Source organism: Lissotriton vulgaris, chromosome 1_1, assembly GCF_964263255.1.
Source record: "Lissotriton vulgaris chromosome 1_1, aLisVul1.2, whole genome shotgun sequence".
Taxonomy (NCBI): domain Eukaryota; kingdom Metazoa; phylum Chordata; class Amphibia; order Caudata; family Salamandridae; genus Lissotriton; species Lissotriton vulgaris.
In genome coordinates this window covers 1055118726-1055144287 of record NC_141685.1, presented here as the reverse complement: position 1 = coordinate 1055144287, position 25562 = coordinate 1055118726, and the positions used below count along the sequence as shown (strand labels likewise).

Genomic DNA, 25562 nt, shown 5'->3' with positions numbered 1-25562 from the left:
CAACTAGACCATACTGCGGCTCCCAGCAGGAAAACAGTCAATTGTGCATCATTGGGGTGGGAAGGGTATGGTCATGTGTATAATCGTGCACAATTGAATGTGTTTTTATATGTCCTTTTTAATGATTATGTAATTAGTTTATTTTTGTGAGCTGGTGTATTGATGTATTTCATGTGTTGGTAAAAACAAGAGAACAAATAAAATAATTTATCAATTGTTCCTGTTGGAATCATAGGTGGTACGCACTTTATTGTTAGTAAGTCAAAGATGAAGGGACTGTGTACCAAATAATTGGATTTAACCTCATAGATGCTATTAAACATTCCTCCCCAGTGCTGCGCTGTCCATTGGAACTAGTGCTGAATGGACGTCCAATGGTCGTGCGCAGCACTGGGGAGGTAGTGCTGCCGTCGGCCAATGCACCGAGGCAGCACTTAAGGGGTTAAGTTGTATGTGTCCTATTGATATTTGTACTGTACTTATTCCTATGCATCACTCTCTGTGTATAGTTAGATATTCATTTGTCCAGATGCTGGAGGAGGATTAGGGCAAACCCTGTTTTTATATATGTTTTGGAATGCTAATAACAGGCCATCCTGTGGGAGGGGGTGTTATCACCCTCTTTCTGAGACGGCTTTGTTTCTGACCTCCTGAAAGCAAAGGCTCTCACCCTTGAGGATCAGACACTCTCCTCTGGTGGCAGGCTGGCAGAAACCAGTCAGCCAACACACCAGGGGTTGATATGTTTTCAGGGGGCACCTATAAGGTGCTCTCGGTGTGCATGTATTAGTACATCTGAAACTGGCATCAGAGTGGGTTTATTAATACAAGGTTTTTTATATCAAACATCCCTATTTTCGGTGAAGCCATCATGTAGCTGGGGGACTCATTTTCACCAGTGCCCAGCACATGCTTTTAAAATGGTTTCCCTGATCACTTGCAATATCTAGTAATAGAACTAGACATCATAGGGGCACATCTGCTCATGCATATATGTCTTCACATAAAATATAATGCACCCTGCCTTAGGGTCAAAGGCCAGCTGTAGGGGTGATTTGCACCATGTCACACAGTCTGCAATGGCAGTCTGTGTGGAATTTGGACGTGGGTCCCTTAGGGTGGTACAAGATATGCTGCAGCCTTTTGGGACCCTCTGCAGTACTCCTGCCCTAGGTACCTGGAGTACCATTTACAAGGGTCTTACAGGGGTGGTAAAGTCCTTAGCCAATTGTAGCACAATTAGGCTTACCTTGTTTTAGGGAAGGCGCATTAGCACAGAGGTCTGCTTAGCAAGCCTCAGTGCAGTGCCAGAGTCGAAAATCAGCATCTAGTGGCTGAAAAGGGGGCAAAAAGTGTGAGAGGTAACTGAAGCAAAAGCCCAGTTATGTACACACATCAAGCATTGAGAGTGATAGTAGTGATTATGATTTCTGGCCAAGAACCAGAGGGAGAGGGTTGTACCAGGGACATCCACAGATGTGCAATGGGGCCCCAGCACGGGTTACCAGTGGCCCCCGATGTACCCCCCTCATGCAACCCTTCCAGTACCATCAAAATCCCCTTCCTTTTTTAGGGAGAGGAAGGGGCAGAAGAAAAGGGAAACATAGAGGACCGAAAGTCCAATGGGAAGACCTCAACCAGAGGGTGACCAGGAATATGACCCGGGCGTTCATGCTCGGAACTAACAAGAACTGACCCTGATCATGAATCTTACAGATATTGTCCTAACTGTACATCAAGAGATGTTCCTCAACAAGGGACTGGGTTTTGTCCCTACTAATGTGGATGACACTTTCCAACTCAGATGTGAACTTGCAGAGTTGTTCAGAAAGGTCCACCTCAGGTGATTGTCGTGCCCACCTCCCCCTCCCTCCTTTACCCTTACTATTCTCGTTTATAATGTTTGCTCTACCTATTTGATTCGCTACCTACTGAGCAAGCCTCCAGCTGCACGTACCACTGGTAAAAGGGTTGTAGGTGGCTTATGCTGTATTATTGTTACACTATATAAAATCAATAAAAATGATTTAAACCAAGAAAGGACCTCCTCAGGATCTTATTTCATAAGGAAAACTCAGGGCCCACACAACTAGGTGATAATGGTTTTCGACCCAAATCCACATTTATACCCATGCACTCACAACTTCCACTAGAAATGGCAGCATTTAAACAGGAGGTAACACATGATGAACAAAACTACTAACCAACCTTCCAAGAACCTCACAAAGTTGGAAACACAAGTCATACAGGAACTTGGACAGAACCTCAACATTGTTATAAAACCAGCAAATAAGGGGGCAGCCATTGTGATAAAAACTGAGGTAGCCTGTGAACAAGAGTGCTTACACCTGTTATCTGACCAATGTAATTACAGAATACTTACGAGAGACCCCACTCTAGAATTACAAAAATAAATTAGGACTGAAGTTGAGGAGGCCATAAACAACGATTGAATCTCATGGAATGAAGAGGTGTTTCTCTGAAAAGAGAAACCAGTAATCCTGTATTTCTATACTTTACCAGGAGTGCATGAACTCACCAGACCCCCACCGGAGCAACCTATAAACATTAGGTATTGGGTCCGTTTTAGAACTCTTATCACAATTTTGTGATAACCTCCTCAGATCGTTGGTTCAGAAAAATGCCTTATTATCTGAAAGGCTTTTTTAGAGACAACTTTTGTTCCTCAGACATCGATGCTTATAGGGCTTGACATTGAGTCCCTATATACTTACTTCCCTCAGAATGAGAATATGCGGTTCATTAAAGATATTCTATACCAACAACAATAGAACTTACAAACCCCTAGGCCTTTTATCCTCAATCTGGCACAGATGGCTCTTACTAAAAATTACTTTGACTTTAACAACTACCTCCAGTCCCACAGGACTTCCATGCTGTGAGTCTGACGTGTCTGTACGTCTCAGACTTTGAGAGGGAGTTGATTCATCTTCCCAATAACCCTTCAAGCCAATGGATTAGATTATGGCGTCATGTCATTGACTATGTCCTCTTTATTTGGCATTGTGACCTATATTCAGCACAGGTCTTCCTGGACAGGCTGTACAGTAGAAATCCACTTTTACATTTTACCTAAACCATCACTAATATGTCATCCCCCTTCCTGGACCTGGAGACCAAGGCCAGGGCAGGGAAATTAGTGATTCAGGTATACCATAAACATACCAATAGAAAAAAATCTTTTGTCATACAGAAGCTTCTATCCCAGATCCTTAAGAGAGAATCTGCCCTTTGGGCAGGTTCTGCGCATCGGCAGACACTGCTCAGATTTTGTGATTTTTAAACTAGAGGCAGACAAACTCCATAACAAACTGCATGAGAGACACTATCCTAATTCGGTTACAGCTCAAGCATGCAAGAGGGCAAGGAATTACAACAGAGATGCCCTATTTGAGACAAATGAAAAACCCCATACAGTCAGAACTATCTGTGTAACTAAATTCAGCACAGCCTCCAACCACATAAAGATAATTGTTACAAAAAATTGGCACGTCTTGAATTCAAATGGTTTGGGCCTACCACCGCCCACATTTTAATTTAAGAAAAGCGCAAGTATCAGGAGCATGTTGATCCATATTAGACCACTGGATTACGGACCAAGGCTAAAGACAAGAGTGTAGGATCTCCCCCCACCCCATAGTTGGACATAATGCCTGCGGCTCATGTAAAGTGTGCCCCCTAACTATGAATAAAAAAACAGTGGATGTAGGTTTCAAATACCCATGGATTTGAACAAAACATACTTACTGCAATTCTGAAAACTTTATGTTCGAGGCATGTGGGCTGCTGAATTCATATCTGTGCATAGATCGCCGCCTAGTGTTGGGTCCGGATGATTGCACATTGTTGTCCTGGAAGAGTCTTCGAAGTATCACGAGATAGGTGGCTCCTCCCCGGACTACAGTGTGCATGGGCATCCTCTCCATCCTCAGATTGTTTTTCTCCGCCATTGGGTTTAGATGTACTTTCTTTACTCAAGTTCGGAAACTTTTCTAAAAGGACAAAAGGCCTTTGGGGTCGTCGGTATTGTTATTTCGATCGGTACCGAGTACTTTGTTCCGCTTCTTTACCAGCAGGACGTCGAAGAGAGCTACGTGGCCTTTTCGACACTGGAGGCCCGATCGTCGATGGAACGGAGCCCGTTCAAATGATGCCCCCTTTGTAATTCTAAGTACCCACACATTGATGTACACCCAGTGTGCAACGAGTGCCTATCTCCGGAGCACAATGAGGCCAACTGTCTAGCTTGTGCTCAATTCAGGTCAAAGAAGACGCTTAGACTTCAACGCGTAGCGAGGCAGACTATGACGAAGCCAGCGCCCGACCCGGTGACGAAGAAAACGTCGAGGATGAAGACGCAGTCGAGGTAAGGGACGACGTATCACCCATTGGAGCCGTCGATGACGACTCAAGCGATGAACCAGGCCCAACAGTGAGTACGGGGCCCGAAACAGACACTGAAAGACTTCCAAGGGCTCAGGTCGAGGCATCGCCAGAAGGCCTTAGCCAAGCTCATGACGAACATTCTATAGCCCCGCGTCTCGGCCCGGCTAAGAATATATCACGCGAGCCATCGGTCGAACACTACCAGTCGCTGGTTAAATCGAAACCGAAAGCCATGGAGTCGAAATCGAAACCAAAACTGCTGGAGACAGTCTTCGGATCGAAGAGTTCGAATCCATCGGATTCAACAAAGAAGAAAAGTGTCGACGACCCTGCGGGTTCACAAACAAAGGGTGTCGAACCGAAGATCGGTACGCTTAAGTCCATGACTAAAGCCAAGCACGTCGAACCGACAAGGTCGACGTCGACGGACAGCGACACAAACAAGGGACTCGAGTCTCGGAAGGTTCTCGATCCGAAGCATCGAGTCGACAGGCCACAGTTCGTCAAAGGCTTCGAGCCGAAGTCCAAAAGCGGCTCGAAGGAGCACGTCGAGTCGAGGCAAAAGAGCGTGCTTCCAACGCATCAGGCGCCGAAGTCGACGCAAGGCCAAAAACATATTGGCGAAAAGACAAAGTCGATCGGGCCAACAACGCCGGCCCCGAAGAAGGTCAGTGTGTGTACAAAACGTATGCCACCGATAAAATTCGGACTGCCCCCGACTGCACGGCCTAAGGCGTTCGATCCTAAACCTGGGATCGAAACATCCAAGAAGGTGTCGATGGGGAAAGAGTCATTCGGTAGAAGAGGACATTTTATACCAAGAGCCCTCCTATGACGAGCAGTCGAAGCTACATATCAACTCCGACTCTGGCAGACTTACTAATTATCAGAGGAAGATTAGGTCAGAAAATCCTCTTGAAACATATAAAATTCCACTCAAAAAGAAAAGGGATTCTTCCACATCACCTGTCCTTTTTGAGACTGTAAGGTACCATGACCAAGACACTTCTACATACTCACCCACACGCACTGATGAGGATATGGAGTATGGCTACAAGGAAGAATTTAATTACTCTGTGGACACGGATCAGGATGACCAGACTCAAGCCTGGACAGACCCTGTTGACCCGGGGGAGTCACAAACTATTCCTGACACTCCTTCTTATCCTGTCAAGACTTCGCCAACAGAGGATACAGCTGCGTTTAACGCATTAATAGAAAGGGCAGCACACAATCATGATATGGAAATGCATGCTGACCCAATTGATGAGGACTTCTTATTTGACACTTTCTCCACTTCAGAGAAATCAGTCAAGACATTGCCAATGTTGAAAGGTGTCCTTAAACACGCTGGAGACATTTTCAAGGAAACCACAAGAGCCAGGGTTTTTAACCCCAGAATCGAGAGAAAATACAGACCGGCGCCTGTGGACCCTACAAATATTAAGGGACAGCTGCCATTGGACTCCTTAGTGGTATAAAATGCTCGTAAGCGTGCCAGCTCACAAACCACTGGTGATGCTCCTCCTCCAGACAAGGAGTCTAAAATATTAGAAGCTTCTGGAAAAAGGGTGGCTGCTCAGGCAGCTAACATATGGAAAATTTCTAATACACAAGCCCTATTAGCCAGATACGATAGGGCTCATTATGACACACTAGAGCAACTGCTACAACATTTGCCTGATGTCTACAAGGAGGGAGCAAAAACACTGATACAAGAGGGCAAACTCATATCTAACGCATCCATTAAATGTGCGCTAGACACCGCAGCCAGGGCCATCAATACAAGTGTCATGCTCAGGAGACATGCGTGGTTACGCATCTCTGGATTCAAACCTGAGATACAAACCACATTATTAAATCAGTCCGTGAACCCTGATTATTTATTTGGGCCTGATGTGGACACAATATTAGAAAAGATTAAGAAGGACACAGAGACAGCCAAGTCTATGGGTGCCTTGCAGTCACAACAGTTCAGAGGAGGCTCCTTTCGTCGCTCCGGTAACAGAGGAGCTACACCAGGCCAGGCATCTCAGCAGACTCCATACAATAAAGGGAGCACGCAAACCACCTCTAATAAAAACAATAGAGGTGGATACCGTGGCAACAGCACCAAAGGCAGAGGACGAGGGAATAACAACACCAGATCCTCCGCCAATACTAAACAGTGACGTCTTGTCACTGGCCCAGACCATATAACACCGGTCGGGGGACGATTACAGCAGTTCCTGCCACTCTGGGAAAGCATTATCACAGACAGGTGGGTGAGACAACTTATTCAGTACGGCTATGGTCTAGAGCTAACCTCCACTCCACCCAACATACGCCCAAGATACCGTCCTATGTCTGCAGAGCACATACACTTATTGCAGCAAGAGGTCATCAGTATGCTGCAAAAAGGGGCCATAGACCTCGTACCTATAGAACAACAGGGTACAGGGGTGTACTCGCTGTACTTCTTAATTCCCAGAAAAGACGGGTCTCTGAGGCCAATACTGGTCCTCAGGCCCCTAAACCAATACATCTTGTCAGAACATTTTCACATGCCCACATTACAGCCGGTTCTACCATTACTCAGTCAGGGAGATTTCCTCGCAACACTAGACCTCAAAGACACATATTTCCACATACCGATACATCTGGCACACAGAAAATATCTCAGGTTTACCATACAGAACCAGCACTACCAGTTCAAGGTCCTGCCTTTTGGGGTGACAACAGCCCCAAGGGTGTTTACCAAGAGCCTAGCGACAGTAGCTGTGCACCTACGGAGACAGCATTTTCACGTCTACCCATATCTGGATGACTGGCTTATCCAATCAAAGTCAGCCCAGCAATGTGCCAGCAACATGTCCCGCACTATTCACCTCCTACACAGCCTCGGATTCTCATTAAACTACCCAAAGTCTCATCTTCAACCCGCCCACGTACAACAGTACCTGGGAGGGCCAATAGACACTCTGGCAGCAAAGGCACAGCCAAACTCCGCAAGAATCAACAGTATTCAATTACTGATTCAAAAATTCAGACCTCAACACTCGCTCCCAGCACGGGTGTTTATGCAGTTGATAGGCACGATGGCCTCCTGCATCTTCATAGTCCCTCCCGCGAGATTACACATGCGTCCACTTCAGGAGTGCTTAGCACGGCAGTGGAACCAGGCTCGAGGACAATTAAAAGACCTAGTGTTGGTGACCGGTCGCGCATACAACTCTCTGCATTGGTGGAACCCACAAAACCTTTGCAGGGGACGACCGTTCCAAGAGCCTGTACCACAAATAGTGCTTACGACGGACGCATCTCTCCTGGGATGGGAGCGCATGTCCTCCATTACACAGTGCAGGGACTATGGACGACACAGCAAAAGAAGATGCACATCAACCTGCTGGAACTGATGGCAATCTTTATGGCAATGGAGGCGTTCATAGTACATTTGTGCAACTAAGTCGTGTTGATCCGGATGGACAACATGACTGCCATGTACTACATACAGAAGCAGGGAGGGACACACTCTCCACAGTTGTCACATCTAGCGCAAAGCATGTGGAAGTGGGCCATTCAGAGAAACATATTCCTCATGGCGGAACACCTCCCAGGCAGGGACAACCAGATGGCGGATCTGCTCAGCAGACACAGCAACCAAATGCACAAGTGGGAGATACACCCCTCAGTCCTACAACCGTACTTCCAGCAGTGGGGTCACCCAGAGATAGACCTGTTCGCCACAAGGGAAAACGCAAAATGCCAAAACTTCGCCGCCAGGTTTCCACATCCGCAGTCTCAGGGCAATGCGATATGGATGAACTGGTCAGGCAGGTTTGCGTACGCTTTTCCCCCAGCCCCGCTCATACCACTAGTGGCACGCAAACTGCAACAACACTCGATGACACTCACCCTAGTTGCTCCAATGTGGGCGAGGTAACCATGGTACACCACGTTCCTAGAACTTTCCGTGGTGCCTCATCAAAGGCTGCGACTAACACCCAGCCTCTTAACGCAGAGCCATGGAGACATTCAGCACCCAGATCCGCAACAGTTGAACCTTGCGATCTGGCTCCTGAAGTCATAGAGTTTGGTTACCTAAACTTGCCTCCTGACTGTATGAATATTATCAAGGAGGCAAGAAGACTCACGACCAGAGCATGCTATGCGGCAAAGTGGAAACGATTTGTCATTTATTGTAACAATAATGACAAATCCACTAGATGTATCAACTCAAAACATCATATGTTATCTGTTACGTTTACACAGATGCAATCTAGCCTACAGTTCCATATGTACACATTTAGCTGCGGTTGCAGCTTACCTTCAGAACAGGTAGCACCTTTCACTCTTCAGAGTGCCTGCTATTAAAGCTTTCATGGAGGGACTCAAACGAGTGATTCCTCCAAGACACCCACCTTCACCTGTCTGGAATCTAAACGTGGTTCTAACCAGACTAATGGGACCACCTTTTGAACCTCTACACTCGTGTGAAATACAATTCCTAACGTGGAAAGTGGCTTTTTTAGTGGCAATTACATCACTTGGAAGAGTTAGTGAGCTGCAAGCCCTAACTATTCAGGAGCCATTATCCAAATTCACGGTAATAGGGTAGTGCTACGTACTAACCCTAAATTTATGCCAAAGGTGGTATCCCTGTTCCACATCAATCAAACAATATAACTGCCAGTGTTCTTCCCAAATCCAGATTCAGTGGCAGAAAGAGCTCTACATACACTAGACGTTAAGAGAGCTCTCCTGTACTCTATAGACAGAACAAAAAATTTCAGAAAAACTGAGCAACTGTTTGTTGCCTTTCACCTCATCACAAAGGCAACCCCATTTCTAAATCTGGTTTAGCCAGATGGATTGTTAAGTGCATACAAATCTGTTATCAAAAAGCTAAACACACATTAACAGTTCCCCCAAGAGCGCATTCAACACGCAAGCTAGGGGCATCCATGGCTTTCCCAGGAAACATTCCTCTAGAAGAAATATGTAGAGAAGCCACATGGTCTACCATACACACATTTACCAAACACTATTGCGTAGATGTACACTCCAAACAGCAAGCAGCTGTAGGACAGGCTGTTCTCAAGACTCTTTTTCAGACTGCTGCAGCTGGCACAGGCAACCACCACTAAGGGGGAGACTGCTATACATTCTATGCACAGATATGAATTCAGCAGCCCACATGCCTCGAACGGAATATGCTACTTACCAGTATGCATCTGTTCTTGGCATGTAGGGCTGCTGACATTCATATCGCCCGCCCTCCTCCCCGGTGCCTGTCGCAGCTAATGCACTCAGAATTAATCTCTAGCATGGACATCACTTACTGTTTCATACTTCATCTCTGCCACAATGGCGAAAAACAATCTGAGGATGGAGAGGATGCCCATGCGCACTGTAGTCCGGGGGAGGACCCACCTATCTCGTGATACTTCGAAGACTCTTCCAGGACAACAATGTGCAATCCTCTGGACCCAACACTAGGCGGCGATCTATGCACAGATATGAATGTCAGCAGCCCTACATGCCAAGAACAGATGCATACTGGTAAGTAGCATATTCCATATCTCATTTGCTTTCCCTGCAACCTACTTTATGTTGGTTATCACAACAAGGAAAGTCAAAATAAGGATCATAGAACATAGAATCAATGTCAAATGCAAAAACAATTTACAAAATTAACCACACATTACATAGAAAAGAGTCACACGGTGGGACAATGGTTGATAAGCCCAACATCCCCAGAAATGTGAAAGATGTGAAAAACCTCATATTGAAATGAGAATAGAGATGAATATATCGAATACTCAGTCATGATAGAGGATTGAACGATGACATCCCCTGGCACCATCTGTATTGCCTCCAATAAACACACTTATAAGGGACTGTTTTCCTCTCCCTTTTTATCTAATTGTTTATACATTTATGGTTAACTCGCCAGGAGGGTTGAACACCCTGACTCGTAAAAATTCCAGAGGGGACCAGGGAGCCTATTTATCAACAGCGTATTCCCTTAATGGGAGTGAGCTCATTAGATTTACACCAGTGAGTTCAATAACACCTCTACACCTCAGGAAATGTGCCCCCTACCGACCTAGTTAACTGGAAAGCAGTGATTGGACGCTGTGTTGATAGTTGCACAGAGTACACATCGTAAAACTATCATAAACACTTAAAAACACCATTCCTACTGAATGTTTTATTTTTAGAGAGCTCTGTTTTTACATAGGAGGATAATAGATGGGTGTGTAATCATTGGTAATGTGTGTTCAAATTTGAATCGTGGTCACTCATTAGCCGTTTTGACCTAACCCAATATAGTGGAGAATTTCAGCACAATGAAATTGCCGAAGATTAGGTCTAGCATGTAGGACGAATCACGTGGTGCACTCGATTGCTACCACCGGTGTCCAATTGGAGGACTATTAAAGGGCAGTTCAACTAGCTTACTACGAACCAACGAAGGGCAGCAAGCAGTTGAGCGCCATTGGTCCCTTATAGACATGGGTGGGGGCGCTGAGATATGTCCTGTGATGCTGGGGTGCCGAGATTGTTACAAAGGGATGTTATAGTGCACACTAATTTGGATTGCTGCCCGAGAGGCAGGGGCAGCTTTACTTAATGGACAAAGGGCTGCTTGATCGGCCTGGGCACACTAACATTGTTAGCCACCCACAGGTGCATGTGCACATAGAAATATCTGTGATGTGGAGATCTTTTTCATAACATCAATATCACGTTCTAAATTTATGCATGCTTCGCAGCGTTTATAACCACCAGAGAGAATTAGGCACACACATCTACCGGTGTTTCAGTTCAGCTTGATTACCGCACAAACTTGAGGTCATTACCTACTACACAAGTGCTGCATGCCATGTTTGGTAATGCAGCTACATTTGGGCTCTACTTACCGAAAGACACAGACCATCAAACATAATAAAAAACTACCTGCTCCTTTAATACAACACCATGTAGTTGATGAGCAATCCATTGCTTTTTGACAACAACTTGAATAGCATGACCTAGATGTTATGTTATAGTGTAGTGTGTCACTACAGGGAGATTATACCGTCCCAACAAGGTTTCAGAGATAATTTAGATGAACCAGGGTAAGATTAATGAGTCTTTCTACTGACTATGATTTTAACCTCACCCTTTCTTGGTGCACATATGGTGATGGGGTGCTTAACATTATGGATATGGGGGGACTTTTAATTGGGAGTGTATTTGGAACTTCCCTGTATAAAGGCACTGGACCAAGAGTGATATGCTTTGGATGCTGGGATTATATCTTTATCTATATATTCTTACCATCATGAGGAAGTAAACGCATGTTATTTGTCATTACAGGATGTCCAAGAGTGTGTATACATGGAGTGACAAGTAAGGTCACAGCCTGAGACTCTACCACCACTCACTTAGCATTGTTTCAGGAACGAGGTGTGGTGGGCTTGAGTCTTGGGAACTTAATCCTGAAGAAGACCAGGAAACCCATAGGGGAGAAAACTAGACCGAAACATGTTGGCAGCAGATGAGATGATGGGGCCTTAATTTCCCCAAATCATCACAGGAGATTTGTTTAAATCCTCCCTAGGGGGCCCCAGTAATAAACAGGAATTAGGGATATCCATGAGGCGGTTTTAACTGTATTATCAGCACAGTGGATCCCTTTAAAAGTTTGTGCGTCTTCCCAGACCACCCCAAAAAAAACTTTGCTCCACGCAGAACGTTGGTGTGTGCAGGGGTGTTGTAGCACACCCAATCATAAAGCATGCCACTATTAGTGGGTGAGGGCAATTTTAAAACCTTTTTTGGGTTTCACAGAGAGGGTGGAATCTCATTAGGATGACTTCCTCTTCCCCCTTTTGTGTGTGCTAGGAACAGCATATTGTCCAGTGAAGTCCAAAACGTCTTCCTCAAGAAACTAAGCCCCAGAATTTATACTTTGTTTCTTTCTAGAAAAAAATGCTGTTTTTGTCACCCCCTCCTAACTGGACTTTAGGCCACTGCATGAGAACCTGTACTTGCATGAGGGAATAAGGGAACCTGTGCGTGTGCTGTATATGTGACAAGGCTCAGCTGCAATTTTTCACATGATGTTGTTCACATAATACATTAGAATATAGGCATTGGTAAATATCGATAAGGTTCCCTCCTGTTCATATTTAGCGTATGCTAACATGTCAAAGTTATTATGAACCAACAACATTTTCACAATATGAAGTTCTTAGTGCTTAACGGTTTCTGTTACTCCATCAGGAAACAGGGTTCACAGGTCACAAATCATAAATGGTAAGAATTTACAACAGTGATATCAAGGTATTCTGGGGGGTTTCCAGTGCAGTCAAATTTTTGGCTTAACTGCAACTTATGCCTGAATTGCTAGTATTGGGGCCAGGTCAAAGAGCAGTGCTTCCTTTTTTCTCACAGTGAACGTTGTGCGTGAGTAGGTTGTAGGTTGTGGCCATAGTCATGAAGAATGACTCTTTGTTTTCTATTTGCAGAGAAGGATTGGACAGTGGACGACAAAGCACGGGAGGAGGTACTGATGGCTGAGCTTGTGACCATCATTGAACAGCGTAATGCCATTGTCACCTGCTTGGATGAAGACCGGCAAAGGTGAGGTCTAAATGATTGAAATGTTTTTTCAACACATACGACTGTAGATCATGAGATGTAGGGCTACTGCGATGAACCATATGGGACCTACCTGTAAGCTTTGAAGTTTGAGCTCTAAAGGATTTCATAGGACACAGCAAGATACTTCCCTAAACACTTCCACTCCTCCATTCCATCTCACCACACTGCTCAAAGACAACTGGATGTCGCTACCTCTGTGGCACTCTTGTAGGACATTCTCTGTCTCTAAAGTATTATTTCATCTTGCAGGGAAGAAGAAGAAGATAAATTGTTAGCTGCGATGATCAAGAAGAAAGGTATGGGATGAATTGTGGTGTTTTTTCTTGGCACTGTTCGTCTTTTCATGTATTTCCTCCAACCAACCCCTGCACATCCTTCTGCCAAGTATCACTATGATGGTCGATCAGCCATTGGGTTTGTAGTATTATCTTATTTAATTGGTTTTATAGCAAACAGATACCTGGAGGGTTTCCAAGGCTCCTACATGATGTAATCCTACTGCCTTTTTCTGTCGGTCCTTGTGTGTGAGATAAGTCTCAAAAGACTTCAGGGCCTTCTACAATGGAATACCTCTATGCAGGACATAAGATGTTTAGGGTCACCTGGTTGCTATAGGTTGGATATCTGGTGGACGATTGGTAACCGATTATTACTGATGGTGCTCTCAGGTCCCAAGGGGACCTTAGTCAGTCCTGGCAGCTGAGATAGACCCCCTCCTTTTTAAATCTTGTTAATGTATTGCCTTGACCACAGGGGGCTTTGTTGTGTCTTAGCCCACACCCCTTTAATTTTCCCTCACATTGTCATTTGAGCTAGAGTTACACTTGCCTGATGCAGGCGTGTGTGTTTTGTCTCTTTAAGGCTGTTGTGACGATGTAGTACCAAAAATAGAAGATTTGGTTCCAAGACTCCTTCCTCGCTAGGGTTCCTAGCTCCTTTCCAACCCTGGGAGATGACAGGGGAACTGCACTGGAACAATAGGTAGCCTCACTAGTGTGAAGGTATACAGTGTTCAAGGCATTTGTGGCTAAAGATACACATTCTTAGCATAAGTCTGCCATCAAGTGTTGGGCTTGGATGTGTGCAAGTTGTTTTTCTTCAAAGAAATTCCTTTGAGTCACGACCTAGTGTGACTCCTCCTTTTGCTGGTAATGCGCATGGTCATAAACTGCATTGCTAGATTGTTTTCTTCTGCCATCTGGTTTGGATGTGTGGTCCGGTTCGACACCGTCATGCTGCAGCTTTCTCGGTCTATACCTACTTCTCGTCGGTATTTTTTTCGATCACAGTTCTCTTTTACTTCCTTCGGATCGATTCAATAACTTAACCTTCATCGGGCGATTTCGCATCGACCGCGTCCCCTCGTTGGCCTTCGCCCTTCTGGCTACTCATTTCACACATATGTACGTTCAACCTGCATCATGTCCACTCGTGCCTTTTTGATTTTGTCCTCTGTGTCACACAAAGTTTCCTTGCACCGTCCTTCATCAGGTGTGTAATCTCTGCCTCTCCCCAGAGCACAACGAGGCCAGTTGCAAGGCCTGCCGCTCCTTCAAGTCCAAGAAGACGTCTTGAATGAGCGTCGATGAGACACCACACCTGTTCAGACCCAAGGATCTCCAAGAAAATCTACAGGCACAAGCATCGGCTGCAGGTGAGGGAACTTCTCCCATTATAATAGCCGGGGCTCCCACACCGAGCTGCAAGGGCTGCCTCCAGCTCAACCAGCTGTGAGTAAATTGTCTCCACCACCTCTGCTCGACCTCAGCAAACCACCACAAAGGGTAAACAAACTGTCCCAGAGAGACCTAAAACCACTCCCTTCAGTTCATGGTTGTCACCGACTGCCTGTTTCGGATACGCCTAGCCCCAGCTCGATGCCCAAAAAATCTTCGAAGCCAACCTCTCCTGCCTCGGAACTGAGTCAACCTTCGGAACCAAAACGTTCAGCATCAAAACTCCACCTGGCGTTGGCACAGAAACCAGTTGCTTAGAGGCCTAAATGTTCAGCACCGAAAATGTTGGTGTCGGAGCCAAATACTTTTCAACCCCTAAAGCAACATATAGGTTGGAGCCCTAATTACTGGTGTCCAACCCTCCTAGAGACAACTTTCTTTCAAAGAGGCTTTGGATGTCCCCATTCCACCCAAATACAGGAAGAGGTTGGACAAGGCCACCAGCCCTGTGCTCATCATCCCACCACGTACACCTTGTCCACACTATACACCCTCGACACCGGCTTCACCGACTGCCCCTGCACCATATTTACCGGAAGGGTCATTGAATTCTTACTTAGCGGGTGGAGATGGCGGGGACATTTGGGATACCACACCACAAGATGACCCCTGGGATACATATGACATTGATCCATCAGCAAATACAGACCCCGATCTGTATGCTTTCAAATCCTTTCCCCCTGACAACACTACCACCTACCATGATTTAATATGTAGAACTGCCACCTTCCATAAAGTGCACTTACATACAAAGCCCTTAGAGGAATATTTCTTATTTGAAACACTCTCTTCAACACAAGTATTATCACAATACATGCCCATGCTCAATGGCATGATCCGCCACACCACTGACATTATCTGTGACCCTGTAAGATCTGGGTTCATAACGCCAAGGGTCGAGAAAAATATAAAGAGTCACCTAGTGACCCATATAAATCAAAGGTAAACTTACAGCAGACTCTTTGTTTGTGGCAACAGCGCGTCAAAGGGCCAATTCACGGGGGGGGGGAGCTAGAGGGCGCCCAGCGGAATGGCTGCCTTGCAAGACAGCTCCGCCGGCCAGGTTGTGCAAGCACCAAAATAGAGCGGAAAGCGAGTGCCTGACCAGAAACAAAAGTTAGCACCCGCTGTCGGAACATCTCGCGCATCTGCTGAGCGCAACGGACGGACTGGGTGAAGAACGCAGCCCCTAAACACTGTAAGAATATACTGCAGGGCTGAGCACTGATGCACATTAAGATGGGGGCGCCATGATCACATAACGGATGGGGATCGGCGGAAATGCCTCCTGTGCTGATGTGATTAACGGACGGACTCCTGACCAGAACGTAAGCCCGGTACCAGCATACTTTGCCGATTGCATGCCACAGAACTGCACATTTTGAATGACGGTGCGAAACTAACGCCGCGAATGCGGGTCACAAGATGGCGGCGCCCATGGAATACAATGCGGACTGCTGCAGTGAGGATTAGAGCTGACAACGGAGGCTCTTATTTCTGCCGCCTGATGAGACCAGTGAGTGGGGTGTGGGTGCCTAAGACGACTGATGTGGTGGCGCCCCCGCCTGCTGCATGACTATGGACGGAAGATCGAGGCAAGAAGCGGGTTTCATACCGCTGCTGCCTATCCATCGTACATGAGTGATACCTTTGGGAGCACGCTCAGGGAGACAGTTGCCTGAAGCAAAAGCGGGAACAGTTGGATACCAGTGTCTGTGCGTTAAGGCGCGGGGTGCGAAACGGACGGCGCGTGTGCAGACCCCTTCCCCACGACCAGATATTGTGGACTTTGAGGAATGATGTCCGCATAGGCCCGCTAGTATACCCGCCACATCGCAGAGCCTCCCTGCAAACGCTTTCGTACTACCCCCAGGGGTTGAACCACTACTGAGACCCAGACTGAGATCCACTGTATAGCTCTGGTGCTCCCGGGGTGCACACCACGGTGTAGGTGAGTGTGGTAGAAGCCCATAACCGCACCCTTACAGTCCCCATCTACACAGGGACTCTGCGACTCTGCTGCCATGGGTTAGCCGGAGAAACTCCAGTCCACGTTGGCATTCCCTGCAAAAAAGTCAGTGAAGGGAGCAAACTCGCACTCGGACACCGAAGCAGACAACGAGACAACACCACCCAACGGAATGGAACAAGTCCTCAAAGCCATACAGAAAAGTCTACAAGATGTGCATTGAGCTCCAATCTTTTTATGTAAATAAGTTTTTGAATATAATGTTCTTTACTCATCTTAAGCCAAACAGCATGAATTCGTATAAATTGTCACATAGTTTACCAATCTTTTTGTCAGTCCCACCAAATAACCTAAACTCACAACACAATGAGTAGACTCAAACTATTATCCTGGAATGTTAATGGTCTCCGCACCAAGCCTCGTGCTAATAGAATCATGCAATATTTACGAGATACCGATGCGGGGATCATTATCCTCCAGGAGACACACTTAATTCATAGTGAAATACTTGTTGGTTCGAAGGAATAGTTGGATAGAATCTTCGATTTCAACAACACAAGGTTCTAATACACGGGGGGTCTCGATTCTCTTCAAGAAATCCGTAAGGTTTAAGATAAAACAACAGAAAGTCGATTCTGGAGGGAGATGGGCCATCGTAGCAGTAGAATTAGGAGAAATCAAGTTAACATTAGTGGGATATTATGGTCCAAATATTGACGATCCCTCAGCACTGAAAACCCTATTCAACCACTTGTTAAGTTTCCCAGACCCGGTGATTATCGCTGGAGATTTCAATATCACCCTGAATCCACTCCTCGACAAATCACCTAACAGTAGACAGAAAATTATCTCTAAATCCAGAAACTGTCTTTTAGGTTTAATGAAACAATATGATTATATTGACATCTGGCGGTTTAGAGAGGGTCAAAGGCAAGACTTCTCATTCAGGAATTCGAAGTATAGGCATAAATCTAGAATTGATTTTATTCTTACTAGTAGAGTTCTGGCTGATAAAATTACCTCAATACACTACACTCCAATGCATCTCTCTGACCACTCTGCAATTGAGTTAGAATTAAAATTGGCTATGGCACCTCTTACAAGAATGTGGTCCTTTGACAGGTCTTTACTTTCATCAATAGAAGATATTGAATTTTTACTGTTAGAAACACGTCATTTTTTTAACACTAATAATGGTACTGCCTCAATAGGAACTATATGGGATGCATTTAAGTGTACATTAAGAGGCCTTATCAAAAATAAAGTAGCCTATAGAAGAAGACAGTATTCAGAGGAAGTAACCTCCATTGAAAATAATATTTTGGCAGCTCAGTCTGATATTGACAATACTGATTTAATAGACAATCACAACCTTGCCGAAAAACACGCAGAGTTGGATAGGCTAAAGTACACACTATCAGCAATTCTAGAGAAACGTGTCTTGCAGAGATGGGAGGCAAGCAAACTTTCGCATATCCAATATGGGGAGGGGGCAGGGAAATTGCTTGCCTGGAAAACAAAATCTGACCGGGTCCGAAACAATATCTCCTCTGTAACATCCGCGGGGGGCACCTTTTCCAGGGACAATGAGATCAGAGTAGCTTTCAGAAATTTCTTTCAATCCATATATCAGGACGATCTGAACGTTACTCAGAATGACATCATGAGCTGGCTGGAAGGTATCTCTCTACCATCTTTAACATCAGAACAGAGCTGTTCCTTGGATGAGGAAATAACCATCACAGAGGTAGAAGAGGCTATAAGGAAAGCAAAATGTGGTAAGGCTGCAGGCACTGATGGTTTGCCATGTGAAATCTACAAAAAACTCATCACAGAGGTCTCTCCATTCCTACTTACCCTTTTTAATCAAATTCTAAGAGACGGCGAATTGCCACCCGAATCATGGGATAATGCCTCCATAATCCTTATCCTGAAGCCTGGCAAACCCTCCTCAGATTGCGGCTCATATCGGCCTATTTCTATACTAAACGCCGACTATAAAATCTTTACCACTATATTGGCCAATCGGCTGGGCCGGGTAGCGCCTCATATTATAGCTCCGAACCAAAAAGGGTTTATAAAGGGGAGACAGCTCAGTGAGCTCACTTATGAATTACTAGGCTCTATAGATATTGCTATAAAAGAGGCTATCCCTTTGGTTGTCCTCACGTTGGATGCTACCAAGGCCTTCGACAGGGTGAATTGGCTATACTTGTCGGAGGCCTTGAGGAGGTTCAACGTAGGGGACAGATTTCGGAGAACGATAAATTTGTTATATCGGTGCCCATCTGCCTCTCTATTGATAAATGGAGGTTTGACGGAGCCCTTCAGGGTTACGAGAGGAACTAGACAGGGTTGTCCCCTGTCCCCCCTCCTCTTTGATGTATACATTGAACCTTTCGCTCAAACCTTAAGAGACAGTATACTCATTAAACCTTTTATTTTTGGTGGCTGGGATAAAAAGGTGGCACTTTATGCGGACGATATTATGATTTTTACTACGAGTTATGATGAAGCATACCCAGAGATAATTGAACAGGCCCTCAAATTTGGCAAAGTGTCAGGGTATGAAATTAACGCTTTAAAGACAGAGTCAATGTCCTGGAATATTAATATAACTGATAATAACGGGACATCCAAAACCCAAATTCGCTATCTGGGGGTAAACATAGTTAAAGACATCAACTCGATTGCTTCTCTGAACTTCACCAAAGTAGCTGCAGAGTGTCGGAAACTTATGAGAGACTGGTCTCATCTTCCGCTCACTGTTTTGGGTAAGGTCAATCTGGTGAAGATGAGTATCCTACCGAAAGTTTCTTTTTTGTTTAACTCAATTCCACTTTGTTTTGATTCAAAACTAATCTCTAAGTTACAGAGCACGATTACCAGCTTTATGTGGAATAATAAGAGCCCAAGAATTTCGTGGAAAAAAATCAGGCGATGCAGGGAGAAGGGAGGGCTCGCCGGTCCAGACCTTCAAATATACGCATGGGCGTTTCAGCTTTCGCACACACGCATGCTGCTTAAAACCCCTACATCAACAGGGCTGGGCCTTCTTTTTTCCACATTATTGGATTGTGAAAAAGTAGACCAATTTGGCTTTTTGTTTAAATTTGGCGACCCCAAATTCTTTAAGAAAATTAAATTGAAAATCTTACAAGGGATTGCATCTACTTGGTATAAAGTGAGGCAAGCGACAAAGGTTGGTTACTATTCTGGGAGGGCTCCTATATGGAACTTGCTCGCCCCCCCCCCCCCCCCCCCCCCCCCCCCATGGACAATAGATGCCCTTACTAACCCGCTAAAAGAAGCTGGCATCAATAGATGGGATGACTTGTTTATGGATGGGTCATTACTTCCATGGGACTATTTAATTAATAAAGTAGGCCCAAGTCTGTCGAGATTTAAATATATTCAGATCTCCAGCTGGACACAGTCATATAAAGAGCAGCCAGCACGGATTAGTAAACTACCTATAGGTGGTCATAGTGATTTGGTAACTTGCCTCTTAGACAGCCCAGTGGCAAAGAAAGAAATTTCACGTTGGTACAATAAAATAATCGGTGAAATAGATGCCAACTTTCATCTACCCACATCACTATGGGCTGAACTAATGCCAGGCTTAGATGTGGAAGAGCTCTGGACAGCTTCTTGCTCAACGCTCTGGGACCTAGTTAAACCGGCGTGGCTTTGAAGGAACCACCTCTTTACTATACATAGGGTATACTATTCCCCCCAAAGGCTGACTAAGTTTTCTCTAACATGCCCAGTCCTATGCCCAAGATGCGGGTCAATCGCAGCATCAGACATCCATATGTTTTATGAATGTCCAAACCTATCCGCTTATTGGGAAGCCATCAAGAATAAGCTATCACAATCTTTGGGTGAACATATCTCTATAGACCTCACTCTTGTTATCTTTGGTCTTAAAAGTAAAACCCGCAACCCCGCAACCAATCTGTTATTTTATTCCATTCTAGCGGCACGTAGGGAGATATGTAGACATTGGAAAGATGCTCAACCACCTACAGTGCATGAATGGCGAGCGTCACTTCTTCAAATCTCCAAACTCGATCTCGCTAGAGCAGGAAATCCCATTAGGAGAGCTTTTTGGGCTATGCTTGGATAGCAGGGACAAACCTGGGGTTTTTTTTTTTTCCCCCAGGTCCTATGATTAATGTGTGCATTGCTTATCCTTGCTACCATGACTAACAGTCTTGGTGGTATGGAGGTCTCGATAATTCGGGAACTATCTACTAAGGCACAGCCCTAAGCAAGATCATGTCTGGCCTATGTGTATGGTGCTGATGGGAACTGGTCTTCCTCTCTCCCGTATGAATTCTCCCACCAGCTATAAGCTGAGACAGCACAGAACATGACCATTCGCCTTTTTGCTCTGTGGCGGTCTTTTGGTTTTGATAGATTGGAGCTATGCACGCAAATGAGGATAGAAAAAAAAAATGTGCATGGAAAGCTGGATACCATCACGCTAAGAGTGGACAACCTGGCTTCAAAACTAGACAAACATGGCAAACGCATCGAGGAAGAAGAAACCTGGATATCTGCGGTGGAGGACGAGTCGCTCACCACCACACAGAAATGTTCTGAGATGGACAGGCTACTAGAAGTGATCAAAAACAAGTCGGAAGACCTAGAAGCGAGGTCTAGGCGCAACAAGGTCCGGATAGCTGGCCTTCCGGAGTCGACAAACACTGGCAGGATGGAGAGCTACATAGAGGATATGATAAAAAATATATTTGGAGCTGAACACCTATCTGCTGTCTTTATAGTCGAACGGGCGCACAGATCCCTTGCACCGCGACCAAAACCAGGAGCCCCTCCACAACCGATAGTAGCCCGCCTTCTAAATTACAGGGACAGAGATATCGTTCTAAAATTGGCGAGAGAAAAGAAAACAATTGACTATCAGGGAACAAACTGGAATTTTACCCAGATTTCACAATGAATGTCCAACTGGCCCGGAAAGAATTTGCACCCGTCAAACTGAAATTGAGAGACCTGGGCATAAAATACGCGATGCTGTATCCTGCCAGGCTGCGGATTACACAAGATGGTAAGCACGTGATATGCCAGACGACGAAAGAAGCACAGTACTACATCAAGAAACTCGGGAGAAAGCGTCAGGACCTACGAAGAACCGAACACCACCAAGATTCGGACTGATTAAGTGTCACAATGGGAGTACGAATAGATCACCCTGACGGACCCCGATGTTGGCACACGAGCTGTTTCCAGACCCTCATTCGCTAAGCTCTGAGAAGCTACAACAGATGGCCCATTATCACACCAGGCTCCACATTGTGCTGTTGAGGGCTGTGTGCATGGCCCTCCCGCGGAGTTGGAAGGGGGGTCGGCGGACTACCTCGGACGGCGAGTACCTGATCGCTGAGTGAGTAATGGGCGTGCTGGGAGTGATCTGCTCAAAGGTGGTGCTATGGGAGTGAGTACGTACTTTACATCAGACAGCTGCTAGGATATAAGAAGCTTTTGCCCACTGTCTGGTTCAGGGAACTTGTATAGACTTCCAGCGATGCCGAACATTCCCTACCTTTCCTTCGGAGAACTATATGTGGATTTGTATCTCACGGAAATAGTGAGTGGAGGGTAGCGTCAGTGGGGCAATAACACAGTGTAGGCCATAATGCCGGGCGTTTCAGCCCTTAACCGTCACATCTGCTCGATAGCAGGGAGAGCGGGGAAAATAACTGTTACTTGCGTTATGATTGTGAACCTGGCCACATCCACCATGTTGGATACAGTCGTGTGACCCTGGTGAACCCCCCAAGAGGGTGTGGGACACCCCCGCGCCGCACGGCCACCAGCTGCTGCGTGTGCCCCAGTGCCTGCCTTCTGCCTCAGCGCCGGCCTCGCTGCCGCCTTGAGCGCTCCCCTTTGGTTTTAGCCGGTTTCTGACCGAAATTTGTGCTTGTTTTATTTGTTTGCCGTAAGATCGTTTGTCAACTGTTTTTGCCTCCGTTTTGACCTGCATTGTTGCCTGTATTTATTGTTCTGTTTCTTCTTCGTGTTTTGCATTTGTGCCTGTCTCCTTCCTGTGTGCCCGCCTACCTCGCCGCCCTCCGCTCTCCCTCCCCGCTCCCGCTTCCCGCCACCGCCATTAGCCCCGCCCCTTTTCTCTTCTGTTCCCTCCCCGCTCCCGCCTCCCAGCTGCTCCGCCCACCCGCGCACTTGGCCTTTAAATGGCGACCGTGCGACGCAGATGAGTGTGACCCACTTGTGGGACACCCCCGCGCCGCACGGCCACCAGCTGCTGCGTGTGCCCCAGTGCCTGCCTTCTGCCTCAGCGCCGGCCTCGCTGCCGCCTTGAGCGCTCCCCTTTGGTTTTAGCCGGTTTCTGACCGAAATTTGTGCTTGTTTTATTTGTTTGCCGTAAGATCGTTTGTCAACTGTTTTTGCCTCCGTTTTGACCTGCATTGTTGCCTGTATTTATTCCGTTTCTTCTTCGTGTTTTGCATTTGTGCCTGTCTCCTTCCTGTGTGCCCGCCTACCTCGCCGCCCTCCGCTCTCCCTCCCCGCTCCCGCTTCCCGCCACCGCCATTAGCCCCGCCCCTTTTCTCTTCTGTTCCCTCCCCGCTCCCGCCTCCCAGCTGCTCCGCCCACCAGCGCACTTGGCCTTTAAATGGCGACCGTGCGACGCAGGTGAGTGTGACCCACTTGTGGGACACCCCCGCGCCGCACGGCCACCAGCTGCTGCGTGTGCCCCAGTGCCTGCCTTATGCCTCAGCGCCGGCCTCGCTGCCGCCTTGAGCGCTCCCCTTTGGTTTTAGCCGGTTTCTGACCGAAATTTGTGCTTGTTTTATTTGTTTGCCGTAAGATCGTTTGTCAACTGTTTTTGCCTCCGTTTTGACCTGCATTGTTGCCTGTATTTATTGTTCCGTTTCTTCTCCGTGTTTTGCATTTGTGCCTGTCTCCTTCCTGTGTGCCCGCCTACCTCGCCGCCCTCCGCTCTCCCTCCCCGCTCCCGCTTCCCGCCACCGCCATTAGCCCCGCCCCTTTTCTCTTCTGTTCCCTCCCCGCTCCCGCCTCCCAGCTGCTCCGCCCACCCGCGCACTTGGCCTTTAAATGGCGACCGTGCGACGCAGGTGAGTGTGACCCACTTGTGGGACACCCCCGCGCCGCACGGCCACCAGCTGCTGCGTGTGCCCCAGTGCCTGCCTTCTGCCTCAGCGCCGGCCTCGCTGCCGCCTTGAGCGCTCCCCTTTGGTTTTAGCCGGTTTCTGACCGAAATTTGTGCTTGTTTTATTTGTTTGCCGTAAGATCGTTTGTCAACTGTTTTTGCCTCCGTTTTGACCTGCATTGTTGCCTGTATTTATTGTTCCGTTTCTTCTTCGTGTTTTGCATTTGTGCCTGTCTCCTTCCTGTGTGCCCGCCTACCTCGCCGCCCTCCGCTCTCCCTCCCCGCTCCCGCTTCCCGCCACCGCCATTAGCCCCGCCCCTTTTCTCTTCTGTTCCCTCCCCGCTCCCGCCTCCCAGCTGCTCCGCCCACCCGCGCACTTCGCCTTTAAATGGCGACCGTGCGAACGCGCAGCGGTCACGCGCAGCGGGCGCGCCGATTGTGCGCCGAAGGCGCGCCAAAGGTAAGCCCGTCTGCGCCCGTCCGCGACCGGACCGCGCCCAGCGCCAGGACCCCTGGCCGACGAGGACCCCGACCGACCCGCCTGACGTACTCCGCCGCCACCCTCACCGCACTCAACACCGGCCGACTCCCAGAATGCCATCAAGCCACTCCACGACGTACCCACGGACCTTTCAGCTGCCACGCCTGCAAGTTCTCCTGCATCCGGACCAGCCTCGCACCAGCACCCGCCAAGTCGAACACCAGCAGCACCCACCTCAAGTGCATCCTGCTCAACACCCGCTCCGTCCACAAACACGCCATCGAACTCTGGAACCTTCTAGACGCCACAGCCCCTGACGTTGCCTTCCTCACGGAGACCTGGATGAACGCCTCTTCAGCCCCCGACATCGCCATCGCTATCCCAGAGGGCTACAAGATCGTCCGGAGGGACCGAAACGCCAACCAGATGGGAGGAGGCATCGCCATCATCCACAGGAACACCATCCGTCTCACGACCAGCACCGACAACACCCTGACCAGCGCCGAACACCTGCACTTCCAGATCCACACCAACCCGACCACCACCCTCAGAGGCACCCTGATCTACCGACCCCCTGGACCACGCACACAATTCAGCGAGGACATCGCCGACTTCCTCAGCCCGCATGCCCTCCCCTCCGCTGACTACATCCTCCTGGGAGACCTCAACTTCCATCTAGAGAACAACAACGACCGCAACACCAGCACCCTGCTCGACAACCTCGCCAACTTGGGACTCAAGCAACTGGTGTCCACCCCCACCCACCTCGCCGGACACACACTCGACGCAGTCTTCTCTTCCAGCACAGACATCGACTTCAGCCACGCCACAGAGCTTCAATGGACAGACCACAGCTGCGTCCACTTCACCTTCAAGAGAACGACGACCCACCAACACCAGCAACAGGCCGCCCACAGAAGCTGGAACAAGATCACAGCAGACCAGCTCGCCACCTCCCTGAGCCAGCACCCTCCTGCCAGCTCAGCGAACCCCAGCCAGGCCGCCGACAACCTCACGAAGTGGATCAGCAACTGCGCGGACGAACTCGCCCCACTGAGGACCCCGCCTAGCAGACCCGGCAGCAAGAAGGCGCCATGGTTCACCGACGAACTCAAGAGCTCCAAGAAGAACTGCCGAGCCCTCGAGAAAGTCTGGAGAAAGGAACCGACACCGGACAAC

General features: G+C 47.4%; 1 protein-coding gene across 1 annotated transcript in view; it reads left to right on the top strand.

Moving 5' to 3' along the window:
- Positions 1-25562, top strand: part of MICALL1 (MICAL like 1) — a 428596-nt gene that overhangs the window by 372397 nt on the left and 30637 nt on the right. Inside the window, exons 15-16 of the mRNA XM_086962863.1 lie at positions 12906-13020; positions 13291-13337. Coding sequence (XP_086818989.1) covers positions 12906-13020; positions 13291-13337 — 162 coding nt within the window. The remainder of the gene's footprint in view (positions 1-12905; positions 13021-13290; positions 13338-25562) is intronic.